Source organism: Taurulus bubalis, assembly GCF_910589615.1.
Source record: "Taurulus bubalis genome assembly, chromosome: 4".
NCBI classification, from domain to species: domain Eukaryota; kingdom Metazoa; phylum Chordata; class Actinopteri; order Perciformes; family Cottidae; genus Taurulus; species Taurulus bubalis.
The window spans coordinates 1816793-1835000 of NC_136592.1; the positions used below are offsets into that span (position 1 = coordinate 1816793).

An 18208-nucleotide genomic window follows, 5' to 3' on the forward strand; every position below is an offset into this window, starting at 1 on the left:
AATAGCAAATACAACTCCCAAAGGAATCCGCTTTTGCATCGAGGAAAACTTGATACACAAAAAAGAAAGAAATGTGTTGAATAGAGGTCAGTGCCAGAAAGCACTAAACATATATATACACACACAGCATTAAACATATATGTTACATCATTCATGAATGCGCTAAAATAAGAAAATCACTTGAATCCTTTGAGATTAAAGTTGAAAACCTAAAACAAATCTTAAAAAACTGTTCTTACCTTGGCTTAACAACACCGAAAATGATAAATGGTCGAGATCTGTTCTAGTCTTCAGATCACTCAAAGCGCTTTAACACTTAATGGCATCATTCACCCATTCACACTGATGGGAGGAGCTACCATGAAGGTACTACCTGTCCATCAGGACTAACTAACATTCATACTGATGGGAGGAGCTACCATGAAGGTACCACCTGTCCATCAGGACAAACTAACATTCACACTGATGGGAGGAGCTACCATGAAGGTACCACCTGCATCAGGACTAACTAACATTCACACTGATGGGAGGAGCTACCATGAAGGTACCACCTGTCCATCAGAACTAACTAACATTCATACTGATGGGAGGAGCTACCATGAAGGTACCACCTGCATCAGGACTAACTAACATTCACACACTGATGGGAGGAGCTACCATGAAGGTACCACCTGTCCATCAGGACTAACTAACATTCACATTGATGGGAGGAGCTACCTTCATGGTAGCTCCTCCCATCAGAATGTATCATTCTGGCCATCCGGGGAGAGTATCCTCCTCTGTTGCTCTCCCTCAGGTTTCTTCCCCTTTTTTTCCCTGTGAAAGGGTTTTTACTATCTTTTTGGGGGAGTTTTTCCTGATCCGATGTGAGGTCCCGGGACAGGGATGTCATGTGTACAGATTGTAAAGCCCTCCGAGGCAAACTTGTATTTGTGATGTTGGGCTATATAAAATAAACTGAATTGAATTGAATTGAACCTGTCCATCAAGAGTAACTTTTTATTTACAGCATGGCTTCCATTGACTCCACCTATCTATTATGTTGAGTATGTAACTAATCAATGCAGTTGCAGTAGAATCCAACATCTACTTCACATAGACTTTAAAATATCTGTTGTAATATTTAATTTAACTTTTCAAATATGTTCCTCCATCTGTTAACTCGGCAACTACTGAGCATTACGTCATTGAGTGCTGCATTCACTGCCTTACGTAAAATGTATAAACAAATAGGAAATAAAAGAGCTGTTGTTGTTTACTAGCAGTATTTACACTCAAACATGCGTTGAATACTACTCAAACGTTGTTCTCTTGATGATTGTGTCTAATTGTAACCACTGAGAGCAAAAAAAGAGTTCGCCAGATAAAAATATTTTTTACCATGTTCTCTGAACGCAGCACGATGACACTAAGTGGGCGTGGTTAATGTGGCCCATCAACTTCCGGGTAAACAGCGTGTTGTGAGTTGTGAATGCCCACATGTCTTCCTCACATGTGCTTATTCTCAAAGTAATGTCGCATTTTACTCGAAACAGCCGCGCGACACGCGCTCGTGGGGTTGTGTGGAGGCGGTAGAAGGTAGGTTAGCTTCAGCTACAAGTTAGGTTCAGCTAGAAGCCGTTTGGGTCTTATTCATTCAGGTCGTGTTCATTGTACTCGCGCTCCGGACGTCGCACGTGAAGGTAACAACACCGCAGCAGTTTACGGCAGGTGTCGCCATGGGACCCTCAAGCCTGGATAAGATCATCGCTCTGCAGAGGAACCCCGCCAACATCAGGAACCTGTGCATCCTGGCGCACGTGGACCACGGTGAGCTGCACGCGCACATGACGTGGTGCACCAGCTACGTCACAGTCTGATGACCCATATTGCATGTAGCATGCTGTAGAACATGCCATGACCATGTGACGGGCCATGTTATGGTGCTGCTACGTGTGTGGACGTGCAGCAGCATCCGGGTGTCTGTCACGTGCTTCATGTGCAGCCTCATGAAGGTTACACACATCCATGTAAACACACTCCTGTCATACAACACGTCATACAACACGTATGCTTCATGTGCAGATCCAGAAGCAGCCTTATGTGATATAAGTATCTCACACACACACACACACACACACACACACACACACACACGTAGGACCCTCTAGGAGTCCATTACTCTGTATGTTTCATATCATTTTAGGGCCGCCAATTATGATTCATACTAATGATTTGTTTTGTTAATTAATCTCAGTCAAATCTTTAATTCAGAGATGTATAGTGTAATCAGAATGTTCCCATAGGAAGCATAACTCCAATACACCCATAATGAAATAAAAAAGCGAAGCAGTGAGTCTTAACCTGTGAGGTAGAAAGGTTATAGTAGTGATTAAATGAAGGTACGGTGTGACTCACATGAACTTCTGACTGCAGGAAAAACCACTCTGGCCGACTGCTTGGTGGCGACTAACGGCATCATCTCCAGCCGCCTGGCGGGGAAGGTAAGCACTGCTGACCCGTGTTGCTCTGACCCGTGTTGCTCTGACCCGTGTTGCTCTGACCCGTGTTGCTCTGACCCGTGTTGCTCTGAACCGTGTTGCTCAGACCCGTGTTGCTCTGACCCGTGTTGCTCTGACCCGTGTTGCTCTGACCCGTGTTGCTCTGCAGCTGCGGTATCTGGACAGCAGGGAGGACGAACAGATCCGAGGAATCACCATGAAGTCCAGTGCCATCTCTCTGCACTTCAGCAACGGTGAGTTGTGTGTGTGATTTTCCTGGTGGACACAGAGAGGTAGAACATGTAATGACATCTTGGTTCCTGATGGACACAGTGAGGTAGAACATGTAATGACATCTTGGTTCCTGATGACACAGAGAGGTAGAACATGTAATGACAGCTTGGTTCCTGATGGACACAGAGAGGTAGAACATGTAATGACAGCTTGGTTCCTGATGACACAGAGAGGTAGAACATGTAATGATAGCTTGGTTCCTGATGGACACAGAGAGGTAGAACATGTAATGATAGCTTGGTTCCTGATGGACACAGAGAGGTAGAACATGTAATGATAGCTTGGTTCCTGATGGACACAGAGAGGTAGAACATGTAATGACAGCTTGGTTCCTGGTGGACAGTGAGGTAGAACATGTAATGACTAGGGATGGGTATCGTTTGGGTTTTTTCCGATACCGGTACTAAACCGATACTTTTAAAACGATACCGGTGCCTGAACCGATACTTTTTTATTGCCAAGGCAATTTTTTTTCTTCAAATTGAACAATATGTTGAACTGTTTAAAGTACACTATAGATATAAATAAATAAGTACATACAAAACACTTGACTTCAAACTACAGCTTCAAACCTTTTAACTTCAAACTATAAAAAAAAAAATATATATATATATATATATATATATATATATATATATATATATATATATATATATATATATATATATATATATATAAATATTAATAAATAAAAGAACAGACACAAGCATCAGGTGGCCTGATGGGACCGTGTGCAACAGAACTCAAACTGTTGGATTCTACAAACTGCTGCTTTACTGGACTACACGTCATCATTAATATCAACCGGGAGAGATTTGTTCCATCAAGCCGAGGACGGACGTTCAAAAGCTCGTGCTCGTGTCTCCAGCGATCTCTGTGTGTGTGTGTGAGCGCTGGAAGCCCCGCCCCCTCGAGCCCCGCTGTGCATGCAGGCAGACAGAGAGCAGAGCAGCAGTGTGTTCTGATCCGCGCTATTTTAATAATCGTTTTTAGCGTGCGGGCACCGCGCTACCTTTTTAGTATCTATATACCGTGCAACTTTACAGAGTAGTGTAAAAAAAAGTATTTAAATCGGCTCAGGCACCGGAAGGAAGCACTGAAATCTGAGTTGCTTTTCGGTCCAGTAGGTACCGGACATGTTGGAACCAGTGCCATAATGGCACCGGTTCTCGGTACCCAACCCTAGTAATGACAGCTTGGTTCCTGGTGGACATAGTAAGGTAGAACATGTAATGACATCTTGGTTCCTGGTGGACATAGTAAGGTAGAACATGTAATGACCGCTTGGTTCCTGGTGGACATAGTGAGGTAGAACATGTAATGACATCTTGGTTCCTGATGGACATAGTGAGGTAGAACATGTAATGACCGCTTGGTTCCTGGTGGTTGGTTCTGTCCCCTCAGGAGACCAGGAGTACCTGCTGAATGTGATCGACTCCCCGGGTCACGTGGACTTCTCCTCTGAGGTGTCCACGGCGGTCCGGCTGTGTGACGGGGCCATCGTGGTGGTGGACGCCGTGGAGGGCGTGTGTCCACAGGTAAGCTCTCCTTCTAAGTGCTCAGACCAGGGAAGTCTATTTGGAAGGAGACTACATAGAGCATAACGCTCACATGAACAGTGAAGGTCCTCGCTCTAGTGGGACTAAAGGTTATTGCTGGTGTCATCATCAGTCTGATGCCAAGCCAGAAGATGAAAGGAAGATGTTTGAAAGAGGAACTCAGTCGAGTCCTCTAGACCTCATGTGAGGGAAGGTTCAGCAACTGGAATGGCAACTTGTTCAGAAACCGATTACTCAGAGTACTGGGAGAAATGGCTGAAAGTTTAAAGGAAATGCACCGTGCGCTCAGGATTGTGGGTATTTTAGGGCTGCGTAGGATACTCATGAAGTTCTTTGGAGGCACTGGATGAGCAGCGTCCTGAGACGCAACCCATCTTCTTAGTTTACTCTCAGAAAGAAGGCAAACTTAAAACTAGTTTCTTTCTGAAGTAACCTTCAAACATTGTTAATCATTTATATGTATAGTCTATATGATGGTCACAGTGTTTTTGTATAATTACTGAAATGACTGTTGACTGTCTGGTGATGATCGTGATCATGTGACTCGTTGTGCAGACGCAGGCTGTGCTGCGTCAGGCCTGGCTGGAGAACATCAGGCCGGTGCTCGTCATCAATAAGATAGACCGACTCATCGTGGAGCTGAAACTCACTTCTCAGGAAGCTTACACACACCTGCAGAAGATCCTGGAACAGGTGAGGCGGTCACTAGATGGTTCACGTGTTTGTGTTGAGCTCTCTTGAGTCTTGTGGTTGTATATTTGTGGTGCATTTCCTGTGAAGCAGCCTCAGTGTGCGTGTTGCTCTTTGTAGGTGAATGCAGTGACCGGCACTTTGTTCACATCCAAAGTGCTGGAGGAGCGAGCGGAGAAAGAGGAGGAGGAAGAGGAGAAGAAGAAAGACAGCAACACGTTGAGCGGAGATCAGGTTTATGACTGGAGGCTAGAGGAGGCTGATGACTCACTGCTCTACTTCTCTCCTGACCAGGGGAACGTGGTCTTTGCCAGCGCCACAGATGGATGGGGCTTCAGGTGAGGCTTAAAGACAGTGTGTAGCATGCAGGTGAGGCTTAAAGACAGTGTGTAGCATGCAGGTGAGGCTTAGAAATGGTGTGTAGCATGCAGGTGAGGCTTAAAGACAGTGTGTAGCATGCAGGTGAGGCTTAGAAATGGTGTGTAGCATGCAGGTGAGGCTTAAAGACAGTGTGTAGCATGCAGGTGAGGCTTAAAGACAGTGTGTAGCATGCAGGTGAGGCTTAAAGACAGTGTAGCATGCAGGTGAGGCTTGAAGACAGTGTGTAGCATGCAGGTGAGGCTTAAAGACAGTGTGTAGCATGCAGGTGAGGCTTAAAGACAGTGTGTAGCATGCAGGTGAGGCTTAAAGACAGTGTGTAGCATGCAGGTGAGGCTTTAAGACAGTGTAGCATGCAGGTGAGGCTTTAAGACAGTGTGTAGCATGCAGGTGAGGCTTAAAGACAGTGTGTAGCATGCAGGTGAGGCTTAAAGACAGTGTGTAGCATGCAGGTGAGGCTTAAAGACAGTGTGTAGCATGCAGGTGAGGCTTAAAGACAGTGTAGCATGCAGGTGAGGCTTTAAGACAGTGTGTAGCATGCAGGTGAGGCTTAAAGACAGTGTGTAGCATGCAGGTGAGGCTTAAAGACAGTGTAGCATGCAGGTGAGGCTTTAAGACAGTGTGTAGCATGCAGGTGAGGCTTAAAGACAGTGTGTAGCATGCAGGTGAGGCTTAAAGACAGTGTGTAGCATGCAGGTGAGGCTTAAAGACAGTGTGTAGCATGCAGGTGAGGCTTAAAGACAGTGTGTAGCATGCAGGTGAGGCTTAAAGACAGTGTAGCATGCAGGTGAGGCTTTAAGACAGTGTGTAGCATGCAGGTGAGGCTTAAAGACAGTGTGTAGCATGCAGGTGAGGCTTAAAGACAGTGTGTAGCATGCAGGTGAGGCTTTAAGACAGTGTGTAGCATGCAGGTGAGGCTTTAAGACAGTGTGTAGCATGCAGGTGAGGCTTAAAGACAGTGTAGCATGCAGGTGAGGCTTAAAGACAGTGTAGCATGCAGGTGAGGCTTTAAGACAGTGTAGCATGCAGGTGAGGCTTTAAGACAGTGTAGCATGCAGGTGAGGCTTTAAGACGTCTGAATAAATGCAGACGGGTCTGTGTTCACATGTTCGCTTGTTCACATGACAGCGTAATCGCCGCATCGTCAAAGCTTTTTTTAGCGCTCCGCCTTTTTTGTGCAGCCGGTCCGAGTTCTTCAAGTTGAACCTCTCTAAACTTAATTTTTTTATTCTATATTTGTCACACTTAAATTATTCCCATCATCAAACAAAGATAACCCGGGTGTTTTAAAGATGACGCTTCAGCTTGCTTCACTTTGTCAGACCGGTTCTCTTGAAGGAGTTCTGGACTCCACAGGTCTGCCAGTAATCAGGGAAATTTAACTCTAATCACTTTGGCCACCATTCATGATTTATCAAGGGAAGGGCAATTGGGCCAGGTAGGTTGGAATAGCTTTTCCCTTAATAAATCATTTAAAAACTACGTTTTGTATTTACTCAGGTTATCGATTGATTTAAAGCTCTTCAGATAATTGAAGCGATCAAGCGGTGCGTTCACATTTCCAATGCTCTCTTTACGTATGCCCACTGAGGTCCCACTGAGGTCCCACTGAGGTCCCACTGAGGTCCTACTGAGGTCCTACTGAGGTCCCACTGAGGTCCTACTGAGGTCCCACTGAGGTCCCACTGAGGTCCCACTGAGGTCCCACTGAGGTCCACTGAGGCCCCGTCAGAGGGTTGAGGCTCTCTGCTGACTTGTTGAATCCTTTGTGCATCTTTCCACTTCTTAATCAACATATTTCATTGTGTTCTCGCACCATCTTAAGACAACTCCCTACATTATAAAGTGTCCACTAGATGGCGCGGTCAACACATTATATGACCCTGAACATGATCACAGAACCATATCGATACCTATCGCTTCAATGTGAAAGCTCTCTGTTGTCCGTCAACCTGCATGAACGTGTCAATAAAGACAGGACTTTGTGTTTCTAGCATCCAGCAGTTTGCCCAAATCTACAGCCAGAAGATGGGCATCAACGCCGAGGTGCTGCGCAGAACCCTGTGGGGAGACTTCTACCTCAACGCCAAGGCCAAGAGGATCATGAAGGGAGCTCAGGTAGGCCTGTGTTCAGGCCTCCCTGTGGATCTAACATTATGATGCAACTCTTACTGCCGAGTAGAGATTATGATGATCAATCACAACCTCTGACGGTAAAGTCAGCACTGATGTTTGTTTAGGGCTCATTGTTAGTTTCTTTTTATATATTTATTTTGATTTTACAACTTTACAAGACAGAACTTTAAGGATACAACACAAAAAGGGAAACAAATATTTGCAAAATAAAATAAAAATACATAGACGACCACAACAAATAATAAACACATCACCAGTCAGAGATGAGCACATCTTGGTTATTAGACCTGGTCAGTTTAAGTCCACCATGTCTGAGACTGGTTCCATGTCTTCACTGATCCCTTCACATTATCATGGAGGGATTGTTAGTTTCTTAATAATGTATAATAATTCATGCATTTTCTGTTGATTAAAACACAAATAATACAAAAGGGCGCCGCTGCTGTAAATCAAGATATAAAATATACTACATGTGTTTCTGTCGTTACTGAAGTGAGACTATATTACTGTTGATCTTCCTCTCATGAACACAAAGTGGATATAATTCACTGGCTCCGTTAAATACTTGGTCTGGTATAACCAATAGCTTATGACTGCTAAAGCTAGCTAACGTTAGCCCACTTTAGAGGCCAAAAGGATGTTGGTGATGAAGTGATGAACAACAGACACATGGACCTGCAGTGAGCACCTTCAGTACGAGCTTATTGACTGTCAACGGAATGCAGTTTGTAGTCAAATAAACATAAACAAAACTAACTATCATATGTGGAGTTTAGGTGAACCAGACTGACTTTTAGTTCTTCAGGCTCCTCTGGTCACAACATCACTGGTGCTCAGTAGACGGCACCATGATGTCATGGTTTAGTCCCTCTGTAATGGTTGCAGTCAGGATGCTCTGTTGCTCGGCTGTAAAAGTGAGCTGTTGCTCCGTTGCTGTGTCTACGATGTAGAGAGCAACATGTTGGCCTCTTTTGATGAAAGCATCAGCGTAATGAAGAGGAACAGGAACTTCCTAAGAGTCCTCTACTCTGTCTCTCTGCAGGCCAAAGGAAAGAAGCAGCTGTTTGTGCAGCTCGTGCTGGACAACATCTGGAGTCTCTATGACGCTGTTGTCACGAGGAGGTAGGTGACCCTGAAACGCTTCAGTGCTTTGGGAAATCAATGTAGTTCTTACTTCACTGAATGATTTCTCTGTAGTAATGGGATGTTTAAATGTGGAGGTTTTATTTAAACCTGCTGATGAGAAATCCATCTCCTCTCAGAGAGCATGGAGGTAAAACGTCCAATAGAAGGTAGACTATGGTGATGATGATGATGCTCATATATGGCATGTAAGAAATGGTTGATGAAGGATACAGCAGCAGCAGTAGCATCTGTTTCCAGGACAGGAGACGCCATCATTTAGAGCAGTGACTTCAGGAGAACAACCCAAAGAGAACGAAGTGAGAGATAAGAACTGGGGCTGGGCGGTATGGCCAAAAATTCATATCACGGTATTTTGTAAGATTTTGGCGGTTTCACAGTATTTTTTCCCGAATAAACACATTAATTTATTGAGGCCGAAAAGGACCGCCATCACCACTGGTACAAACAACTGCCAGCAGCTGTTTGTACTGTACTTTGGTACATAGGTTGTGTTAGGAAGCTAAACTGGAGGGATTTAGGACCCAGGAGAATGTAGTTATTTTATATCCCTTCATGCTAGTGGGGCATGCGCATCCTATTGTCACTTTACAGTCACAGATGAGTGTACAGCGGTCTGAGCTACTTACGTCTCACGGATAGAAGTTGACTCATGGTTTGAAAGAAATTACATCGCCAAAATGCATGATGGGTAAAGCCCGCCCACTCAGCCGCACAGGAAGAGACTTCTTCCTGCACAAGAAGAGTCTTCCTGTGTGGGTGGGCTTTACCCAGCATACATTTTGGGGATGTCATTTACCCAGCATGCATTTTGGCGATGTCATTTCTTTCAAACCATGAGTCAAGTGAGTTAACATGAGAGGTAAGTAGCTCGGTTCGCTGCTCCTCCAGCTTCAAGCTGTGAACATTAAATGTTGGTTTGACGGTAAATGAAAAATTCATACCGTACTGATACCGGTATGTTCTCTGGTTTTAGATGTAGGGAAATGTTTTGCTACTTTTCTAACACAAACTCATGGACCCAACCCGGATGAGCCGGTCTGAAGCTGTCTCGGCTGTAAATGGCGCATAAGCCACAATGGCCTCATTCATGGGACCAGAACCTCTGGACTCCATAGTTCTGCTAACCGGCTGCAATGTGCTCGGTGTGAATGCTCTGTCGCCTAGAGACCAGCAGAAGGTGGAGAAGGTGCTGACGGCGCTGGGCGTGAAGGTTCTGGCCCGGGACCTGCGGCACTCCGACCCCAAAGTCCTCCTCGCCGCCATCTGCAGCCAGTGGCTGCCCGTGTCCCAGGCGGTGCTCTGTATCCTTTGTGTGGTCGCTGGTTGTTGGTCTGTCGCGTGTTGGGATGCGTGTGCGTGTGCTGTTCTTTAACACGGCTGCAGTGATGGCGTGTGAGAAGCTGCCCAGTCCCTTAGACATCACAGCAGAGAGGGTGGAGAAGCTGATGAGCGTTGGAGCGCGACGCTTTGAGACTCTGCCTGAAGAGACGCAGGAGCTGAAGAGAGGTACACACTCGCGCACACACACAGACAGGAGCTGAAGAAAGGTACGCACACACAAACAGGAGCTGAAGAGAGGTACACACTCGCGCACACACACACAGACAGGAGCTGAAGAAAGGTACGCACACACAAACAGGAGCTGAAGAGAGATACACGCACACGCGCATGGGAGCTGAAGAGAGGTACACACACAGGAGCTGAAGAGAGGTACACACACAGGAGCTGAAGAGAGGTACACACATACGCACACGCGCACGGGAGCTGAAGAGAGGTACACGCGCACACACACACACACACACACACACACACACACACACACACACACACACACACACACACACACACACAGGAGCTGGAGAGAGATACACGCGCACGGGAGCTGAAGAGAGGTACACACACACGCGCACACACACGGGAGCTGAAGAGAGGTACACACACACACGCACACAGGAGCTGAAGAGAGGTACACACACACGCACACAGGAGCTGAAGAGAGGTACACACACACGCGCACACACACGGGAGCTGAAGAGAGGTACACACACACACGGGAGCTGAAGAGAGGTACACACACACGGGAGCTGAAGAGAGGTACACACACACGGGAGCTGAAGAGAGGTACACACACACGGGAGCTGAAGAGAGGTACACACACACGGGAGCTGAAGAGAGGTACACACACACACGGGAGCTGAAGAGAGGTACACACACACACGGAGCTGAAGAGAGGTGTACACACGCACGCACACACAGAGGCACGCACAGAGACGCACGCACACACACACAGATGCGTGTGACTCCTCCTCTTTGTTGTTTCAATGACTCTGAGGTGTGTGACTCCTCTTTATTGCTTCAATGAGTGAGGTGTGTGACTCCTCCTCTTTGTTGCTTCAATGAGTCTGAGGTGTGTGACTCCTCCTTTTTGTTGCTTCAATGAGTCTAAGGTGTGTGAATCCTCCTCTTTGTTGCTTCCAGCGTTCCTGCAGTGCTCCAGTGAAGAGGAGGATCCGCTCATTGTCTTTGTGTCCAAGATGTTTGCTGTGGACGCCAAGGCCTTACCTCAGAACAGACAGAGGTGTGTGTGTGTGTGTGTGTGTGTGTGTGTGTGTGTGTGTGTGTGTGTGTGTGTGTCCCCGTCCTCTTTGCAGCTGTTCACCCACAAACATGGTTTGCTTGCAACTGGCTCCCAGACCAGGAATGTGATACCAACACTTCTAATGGGCAGGTGGTAAACATCCTGAACACTTCTAATAGGCTGGTAGTAAATATCCTGAACACTTCTAATAGGCTGGTGGTAAACGGTGGTAAAGACGTGGACGCCGCATTTCTAATTGTTTCTCCGGTGGCTCAATTTTTGTTTTAACCAACTTCCTACCATCACGCTGACCTCTGCTGACCTCTGCTGATCTTGCCACAAAACACCACAGCACTATCTAGTGGACTGTAAAAGCAATTTATTTTAATATTCTAGGACCAAAAAGTTTATAATTGATAAAATAAAAGATCGATACTTGGCTTCCATCGTCTCACTGGTTCCTGAGCGGCGCCAGCTTCACCCGTCATGTTTCCACTGTGTTCAGGCCGCTGACCCATGAGGAGATGGCCCAGCGCAGGGATCTGGCCAGACGGAGACATGCTGACAGCAGGGCAGCGGGTCTCACAGGCCCCGCCCACTCAGAGCGGACGCCGCAGGAAGGCCCGCCTCCTCCACCTGACGCAGGTAAGCGTGACTCATTCCATCGCTTTTCAGCCACCTTTTTGTTTCTACAAATGCACAATACTTTATCAAAAGACGAGGAGAAAAGTTCCTGACTGACTTTGCAAATAGTTTACAGTTTATATATTTGTTACATCATTTCACAGAGTTGTGGGGGAAGGCTGGATGAAATGCTCAAAAGAGTGAGGTGTTGGCAGAACGTAGAGACGTCTTAGTCAAACCCAGCTAACGGGAACACAGTCACATGTTTCACTGAATTATTCCATGATTCTCATGAAATTATTTGACTAATGAGGAAATATATTGATCTTGATGCAGCTAACATGATTTAATATTTCACTGTCAGGGTTCGTACGGTCATGAAAAACCTGAGAAAGTCATGGAATTTTAAAATGGTCATTTCCAGGCCTGGAAAAGTCATGGAAAAAAATAAAATCCTTAAGGTTTTTGGAAAAGTCATGGAAATGTGTTGCATTCATATGTTCATGTTGTTCATTTACAATGAGTTTGAATTAATGAATATGCTTTTTAAAGAAATATATAAGCAGGCATTCTCGCAGTGCGAATTACTCAGCTAACAAGCAGGTGGCGATAAGCGATGGCGCAGTAACAAAAAAGTCCTTACTGCGGAGGCAATGTGGGCATTGAAGGTTGCCAACTCACATTTTTCTTTTAGATCATCCTAAGATGCCAGTCTGCTATTCTGCCAGATGTTCCCAGATAGCCAGATAGCGGCACAATTTGCATGTGGCGAAAGCAAATGTTCATATCGCTGCTCGTTGGGGCTCGCTCCCACGTTAAGAGTCTCACGTTGTCCAACGTGTTGACGCAAAGGGCCTAGAGTTAGTTGCCAACTCAACGTTTTGTAAAAATTTGCACTAAAAGGCAACACAATGTGTGCACTAGCTGGATGCTACTGAATGCATGTCAACTAGAGTATATACATGTTTATTCTTTTAATCAAACTTTAGGCTCGTTCGTAGGAGCTGCTTCTCGGCTGGAATCCAGAGAGCAGTGGCCGCAGCAGGAGGCATTCACAATAAACTGCGATCAAGTCGGACAGTTTTCAGCTGCCTTCAAACTATACACAGGAAGTCACAGAAAAAATGACTTCCTGTTAGTTCTGAACTTTTGTCTACTTGTAGTTTACAGATCACGTTTGGATTCATTCATGTGTTTGTAAATATATATTTATGTAGAAATGTATGTGTAGCTGCATCCTTTGTTCTTTTTATGTCTGCCTGTGAAATACATTACTAGTTTAGATGTGTGTTATATAAATACGATTTTGTATTATCAACCACACAAGATATGTTTTAAGATTAAACATGAGACTAATAGTCAACAATCCAGCGTTAAGTATTACAACTACACAGAGTCTCACGAAAGAGTCTCACGAAAGAGCCTCATAAAGAGCTTCAGAGAGAGCCTCACTACAGAGCCTCACTACAGAGCCTCAGAAAGAGCCTCATAGAGAGCTTCATAAAGAGCCTCACTAAAGAGCTTCACTAAAGAGCCTCAGAGCTTCACTAAAGAGCTTAATAAAGAGCCTCACTACAGAGCCTCAGAAAGAGCTTCATAAAGAGCCTCACTACAGAGCCTCACTACAGAGCCTCATAGAGAGCTTCATAAAGAGCCTCATAAAGAGCTTCACTAAAGAGCCTCAGAGCTTCACTAAAGAGCTTAATAAAGAGCCTCACTACAGAGCCTCAGAAAGAGCTTCATAAAGAGCCTCACTAAAGAGCCTCAGAAAGAGCTTCATAAAGAGCTTCACTATAGAGCCTCAGAAAAAGCTTCATAAAGAGCCTCAGAAAGAGCTTCATAAAGAGCTTCACTACAGAGCCTCAGAAAGAGCTTCATAAAGAGCTTCACTAAAGAGCCTCAGAAAAAGCTTCATAAAGAGCCTCACTAAAGAGCCTCAGAAAGAGCTTCATAAAGAGCCTCACTAAAGAGCCTCATAAAGAGCTTCATAAAGAGCTTCACTATAGAGCCTCAGAAAAAGCTTCATAAAGAGCCTCACTAAAGAGCCTCAGAAAGAGCTTCATAAAGAGCCTCACTAAAGAGCCTCATAAAGAGCTTCATAAAGAGCTTCACTATAGAGCCTCAGAAAAAGCTTCATAAAGAGCCTCACTAAAGAGCCTCAGAAAGAGCTTCATAAAGAGCTTCACTACAGAGCCTCAGAAAGAGCTTCATAAAGAGCTTCACTAAAGAGCCTCAGAAAAAGCTTCACTAAAGAGCCTCACTACAGAGCCTCGCCTCAGAAAGAGCCTCAGAAAGAGTCTCAGAAAGAGTCTCACTAAAGAGCCTCAGAGAGAGCCTCAGAGAGAGCCTCAGAAAGAGCTTCATAAAGAGCCTCACTAAAGAGTCTCAGAAAGAGCTTCATAAAGGGCCTCACTAAAGAGCTTCATAAAGAGCCTCACTAAAGAGCCTCAGAAAGAGCTTCATAAAGAGCCTCAGAAAGAGCTTCACTAAAGAGCCTCAGAAAGAGCTTCACTAAAGAGCCTCACTACAGAGCTTCATAAAGAGCCTCACTAAAGAGCCTCAGAGAGAGCCTCATAAAGAGCCTCACTAAAGAGTCTCACTAAAGAGTCTCACTAAAGAGTCTCACTAAAGAGCCTCATAAAGAGCCTCATAAAGAGCTTCATAAAGAGCCTCACTAAAGAGCCTCAGAAAGAGCTTCATACTGAGCTTCACTAAAGAGCCTCAGAAAGAGCTTCAGAAAGAGCCTCACTAAAGAGCCTCAGAAAGAGCTTCAGAAAGAGCCTCACTAAAGAGCCTCATAAAGAGCTTCATAAAGAGCCTCACTAAAGAGCCTCATAAAGAGCTTCAGAAAGAGCCTCACTAAAGAGCTTCAGAAAGAGCTTCACTAAAGAGCCTCAGAAAGAGCTTCAGAAAGAGCCTCACTAAAGAGCTTCAGAAAGAGCTTCACTAAAGAGCCTCAGAAAGAGCTTCAGAAAGAGCTTCAGAAAGAGCTTCACTAAAGAGCCTCACTAAAGAGCTTCAGAAAGAGCCTCACTACAGCGCCTCACTACAGAGCCTCACTACAGCGCCTCACTACAGAGCCTCACTACAGCGCCTCACTACAGAGCCTCACTACAGAGCCTCAATAAAGAGCCTCACTACAGAGCCTCACTACAGCGCCTCACTACAGCGCCTCACTACAGCGCCTCACTACAGAGCCTCAATAAAGAGCCTCACTAAAGTTGCAGGAATAAGGTAAAGATGCCGGAATACTACCCGACTTCTACCGGAGCTTGGTTTCCTCGGATGCAATTTTCCTATATATATATATATATAATTAATTAATTTGTTTTTTAAATGCATAATTTACCTCATTTGATTAATTTTTGCAATATACCTCCCCTCTAGTGAGTGGCCCCGACTTTCATATATCTTTCTGTTTGTGGCCCTCAGTGAAAAAAGTTTGGACACCACTGCTCTAGATTAAAAGGCTTATATAATGGAATGCAAGGTTTAATGCTGGAATGGCCGTGGAATAAAGTCTGTGTGTGAACTATATAATAAAACAGCACCATAGACACATCAACACAACACTCCTGCAGATGTAACAACACAAAAGCAGTTCACTCACCAGATGCTGTTCACTTAAAGACAAAGTCCATCGCCTCTCTTTGTCAAATAGTTCAATGACGCGGTTGTTCAGTTTATCGATGCGCTTCAGTTCCAGTAACAGCTCCTTCTCGATGGTCATGGACAGGGCCGGCTCTAGCCCTTTGGTTGCCCTAGGCGAGATTGAGTTTTGCACCCCCCCCCACAGACACACACAGTGCTTTACATCACTGGAGAGACATATATTAACTAAACTGCTTTACTTTGCATAGCAGTTTTTCACCCACTTATAATTCTACTATTCTACATTGCAGTTCAACAATAAATGGTGCATGGTCAACGAACACCAGAATAGTTTCAGAACATTTTCTTTTTTATCATTTTTAATAATTTATTACACACTCAAAGTTAGGATTAAATGAACTCCATAAACTGTGCAAAACACTCTTTTTTTTCAAATATGTTTATTGAACAAACCTCAAAACATGATACAAGCTGTATAGGGAAAGCCTATGATTAACAAGGTTTGACATTTTTGGAAATGTAAAGTCTGGACTGGTCTGGTGTGGTCCTCTGCAAACTGACTCTGTCCTTACCGCATCACAGAGGGCTGGCCAGTCAGCAGGATCTATAGGTTCTCTCTGGATATCAGGAATTGCGGAGGGTGAGGTGTCTGCAGGCGGCAGTGTCGACAATTACTGTGACAATTACTTCCACCACTGCTACAAGGCTAAATAATTCTACTGATTACAATCAGTAGAATTAATGTGATGTGATTATGAAAGTAATAACAATAACAAAAACAGCAACACTAGTACTAGTTGTGTAGGCTACTTACAAAGTTCAGAGGGAGGGAGTGCATCTGGCCAATTTAATAATAAAAAAAAACATTTTAGTATATTCCTGGGGAGGAACTGTACAGAAGGGTGAACACCACCACTATCCCCAAAATGGTTACTGTGAGTGTATGCACCTGCTAGTTGTGAATTCACTAAACAGAACTTATGCCATTATAATGAATGTAGACAGCAACTGTACTGTTCATATCTAGCATACTGGTCTTTTGACATGTACATCCATGTAGGTTATCAGTGAAGTAATAGCCTACGTAGAAAATTAGCAAAGTAACAGTTGCTAGCTAGCTATAGCTAGCCTGAGTGACAGCAATGAAACGTCCAATATTAGGTGATGCACAATAATAAATGTATTTCGTTTGACACCTTGATGGCTGAGATCAGAAGACTTACCTCTATATCTATTTCTTTTCCTTCTTCCTTTTTTCGTCCCTGTTCTCCAGATGGTTTAGACCGCTTCATTTTTGCAAATGTCACGGGCCAGTCAAAGTGGCCGCGCAATACATTTATTTTTCAGATCGCGCAAACTTTTTTTGGAGTGAGCCATCTTTGCAATAGAAGATCTTTGATGTGACGTGATTTTTGGCCGAGTTGTTGTCATCTTCGTAATAGAACATCTTAGATGTGACGTGTCTTGGCCAATGAGCTTTAAGATGTTTACAGCGCCCGTTTCTCAATATGCTTGTCTCTTGGTACTTGATGAGAAAACTCACAGCTGAATCGTCCCTGCTCGCGGGAGCCAGCGCCCCCCCCCTCTCCCCACGGTCGCGTGGTGAGGGCGCCCCCAACCCATTTGTCGCCCTAGGCAGTCGCCTAGTTTGCCTATAGCAATCGCCGGCCCTGGTTATGGACCAGTGAGGACAGTCCAGCCTCCCAGTTGTTTCTGGAATAAGTTTCAATGCGTTTTAGGCTGAAAATGTCTTTGACAGTGACAGTCGATTTTAGGATCGTCAACATGCCCGTAACCCTCCGTTAGAGAGGATTTGTCAGTAAATCCACCAGATAGTCCTGATGGACAGGTGGTACCTTCATGGTAGCTCCTCCCATCAGTGTGAATGTTAGTTAGTCCTGATGGACAGGTGGTACCTTCATGGTAGCTCCTCCCATCAGTGTGTGAATAATGTTGTGTTAAGTGGTTGGAAGGCTATAAAAGTACAGTCCCTTTACCGTGTTGTCTCTCTGTCAGCTCAGATGGAGAGTCTGACACTGAAAGACTCAAAGCCAGAGGAGGAAGAGGAGCAGCAGACCTTCATTGCGTTTGCACGGGTCTTCAGCGGAGTGGCGAAGAAAGGACAGAGAGTATTTGTACTGGGACCAAAGTACGACCCGGCCCAGGCCCTCAGCACGGTAAACCCAGTTACATCATCCTTCATGGTGCTTCTCTCTGGAATGCACAGGCCTATTGTTACTAAACATGAAGTTGATTCACTTTTCATCTCCAAAATATATCTTAATAGATGTAAATATTAGATAGATATTAATATATATTCGCTGTGTGTGTGTTTGTGTGTGTGTGTGTGGCCTGTTCTTGTCTTATTCTGAGCCATGTTACGGGACTCCGTTTCTTGACTCGCACGTTAAAATGTTCCAAATAATAACTCTGGAGACGTTGATTCCATTTCCGATTTTCAATTTTATTTTCTGTTGAATGGAACAAACAAAATCATAAGTCTAACTTGAGTTCTAGCGTGAGGTCAAAGACTGTGCCGATGTCCCGTTCCACATAATAAAATAAAACCTGAGATTCGCCCCTTCCTCTTGTACCATCTGATCCTCATCAGATTAATATAGATAATTCACACACAAAAAGCATTATGTCGAATGTGAATTTAAGATCCATTCATATGGCAAAGAACTGTCTTTAGATCATACAAATGATTA

The 18208-nt window shown here is 44.7% G+C and overlaps 1 protein-coding gene across 1 annotated transcript in view; it reads left to right on the forward strand.

Annotated features, from left to right (window-relative positions):
• Nucleotides 1–1718: 1718 nt before the first annotated feature.
• The window catches only part of efl1 (elongation factor like GTPase 1), a gene marked incomplete at its 5' end in the record, with an annotated part of 41736 nt that continues 25246 nt past the window's right edge, over nt 1719–18208 (forward strand). Inside the window, 13 exons of the mRNA XM_079216614.1 lie at nt 1719–1809; nt 2416–2483; nt 2650–2734; nt 4179–4312; nt 4889–5026; nt 5144–5361; nt 7396–7519; nt 8580–8659; nt 9848–9984; nt 10067–10189; nt 11162–11261; nt 11767–11906; nt 17514–17674. Coding sequence (XP_079072740.1) covers nt 1719–1809; nt 2416–2483; nt 2650–2734; nt 4179–4312; nt 4889–5026; nt 5144–5361; nt 7396–7519; nt 8580–8659; nt 9848–9984; nt 10067–10189; nt 11162–11261; nt 11767–11906; nt 17514–17674 — 1599 coding nt within the window. The remainder of the gene's footprint in view (nt 1810–2415; nt 2484–2649; nt 2735–4178; nt 4313–4888; nt 5027–5143; nt 5362–7395; nt 7520–8579; nt 8660–9847; nt 9985–10066; nt 10190–11161; nt 11262–11766; nt 11907–17513; nt 17675–18208) is intronic.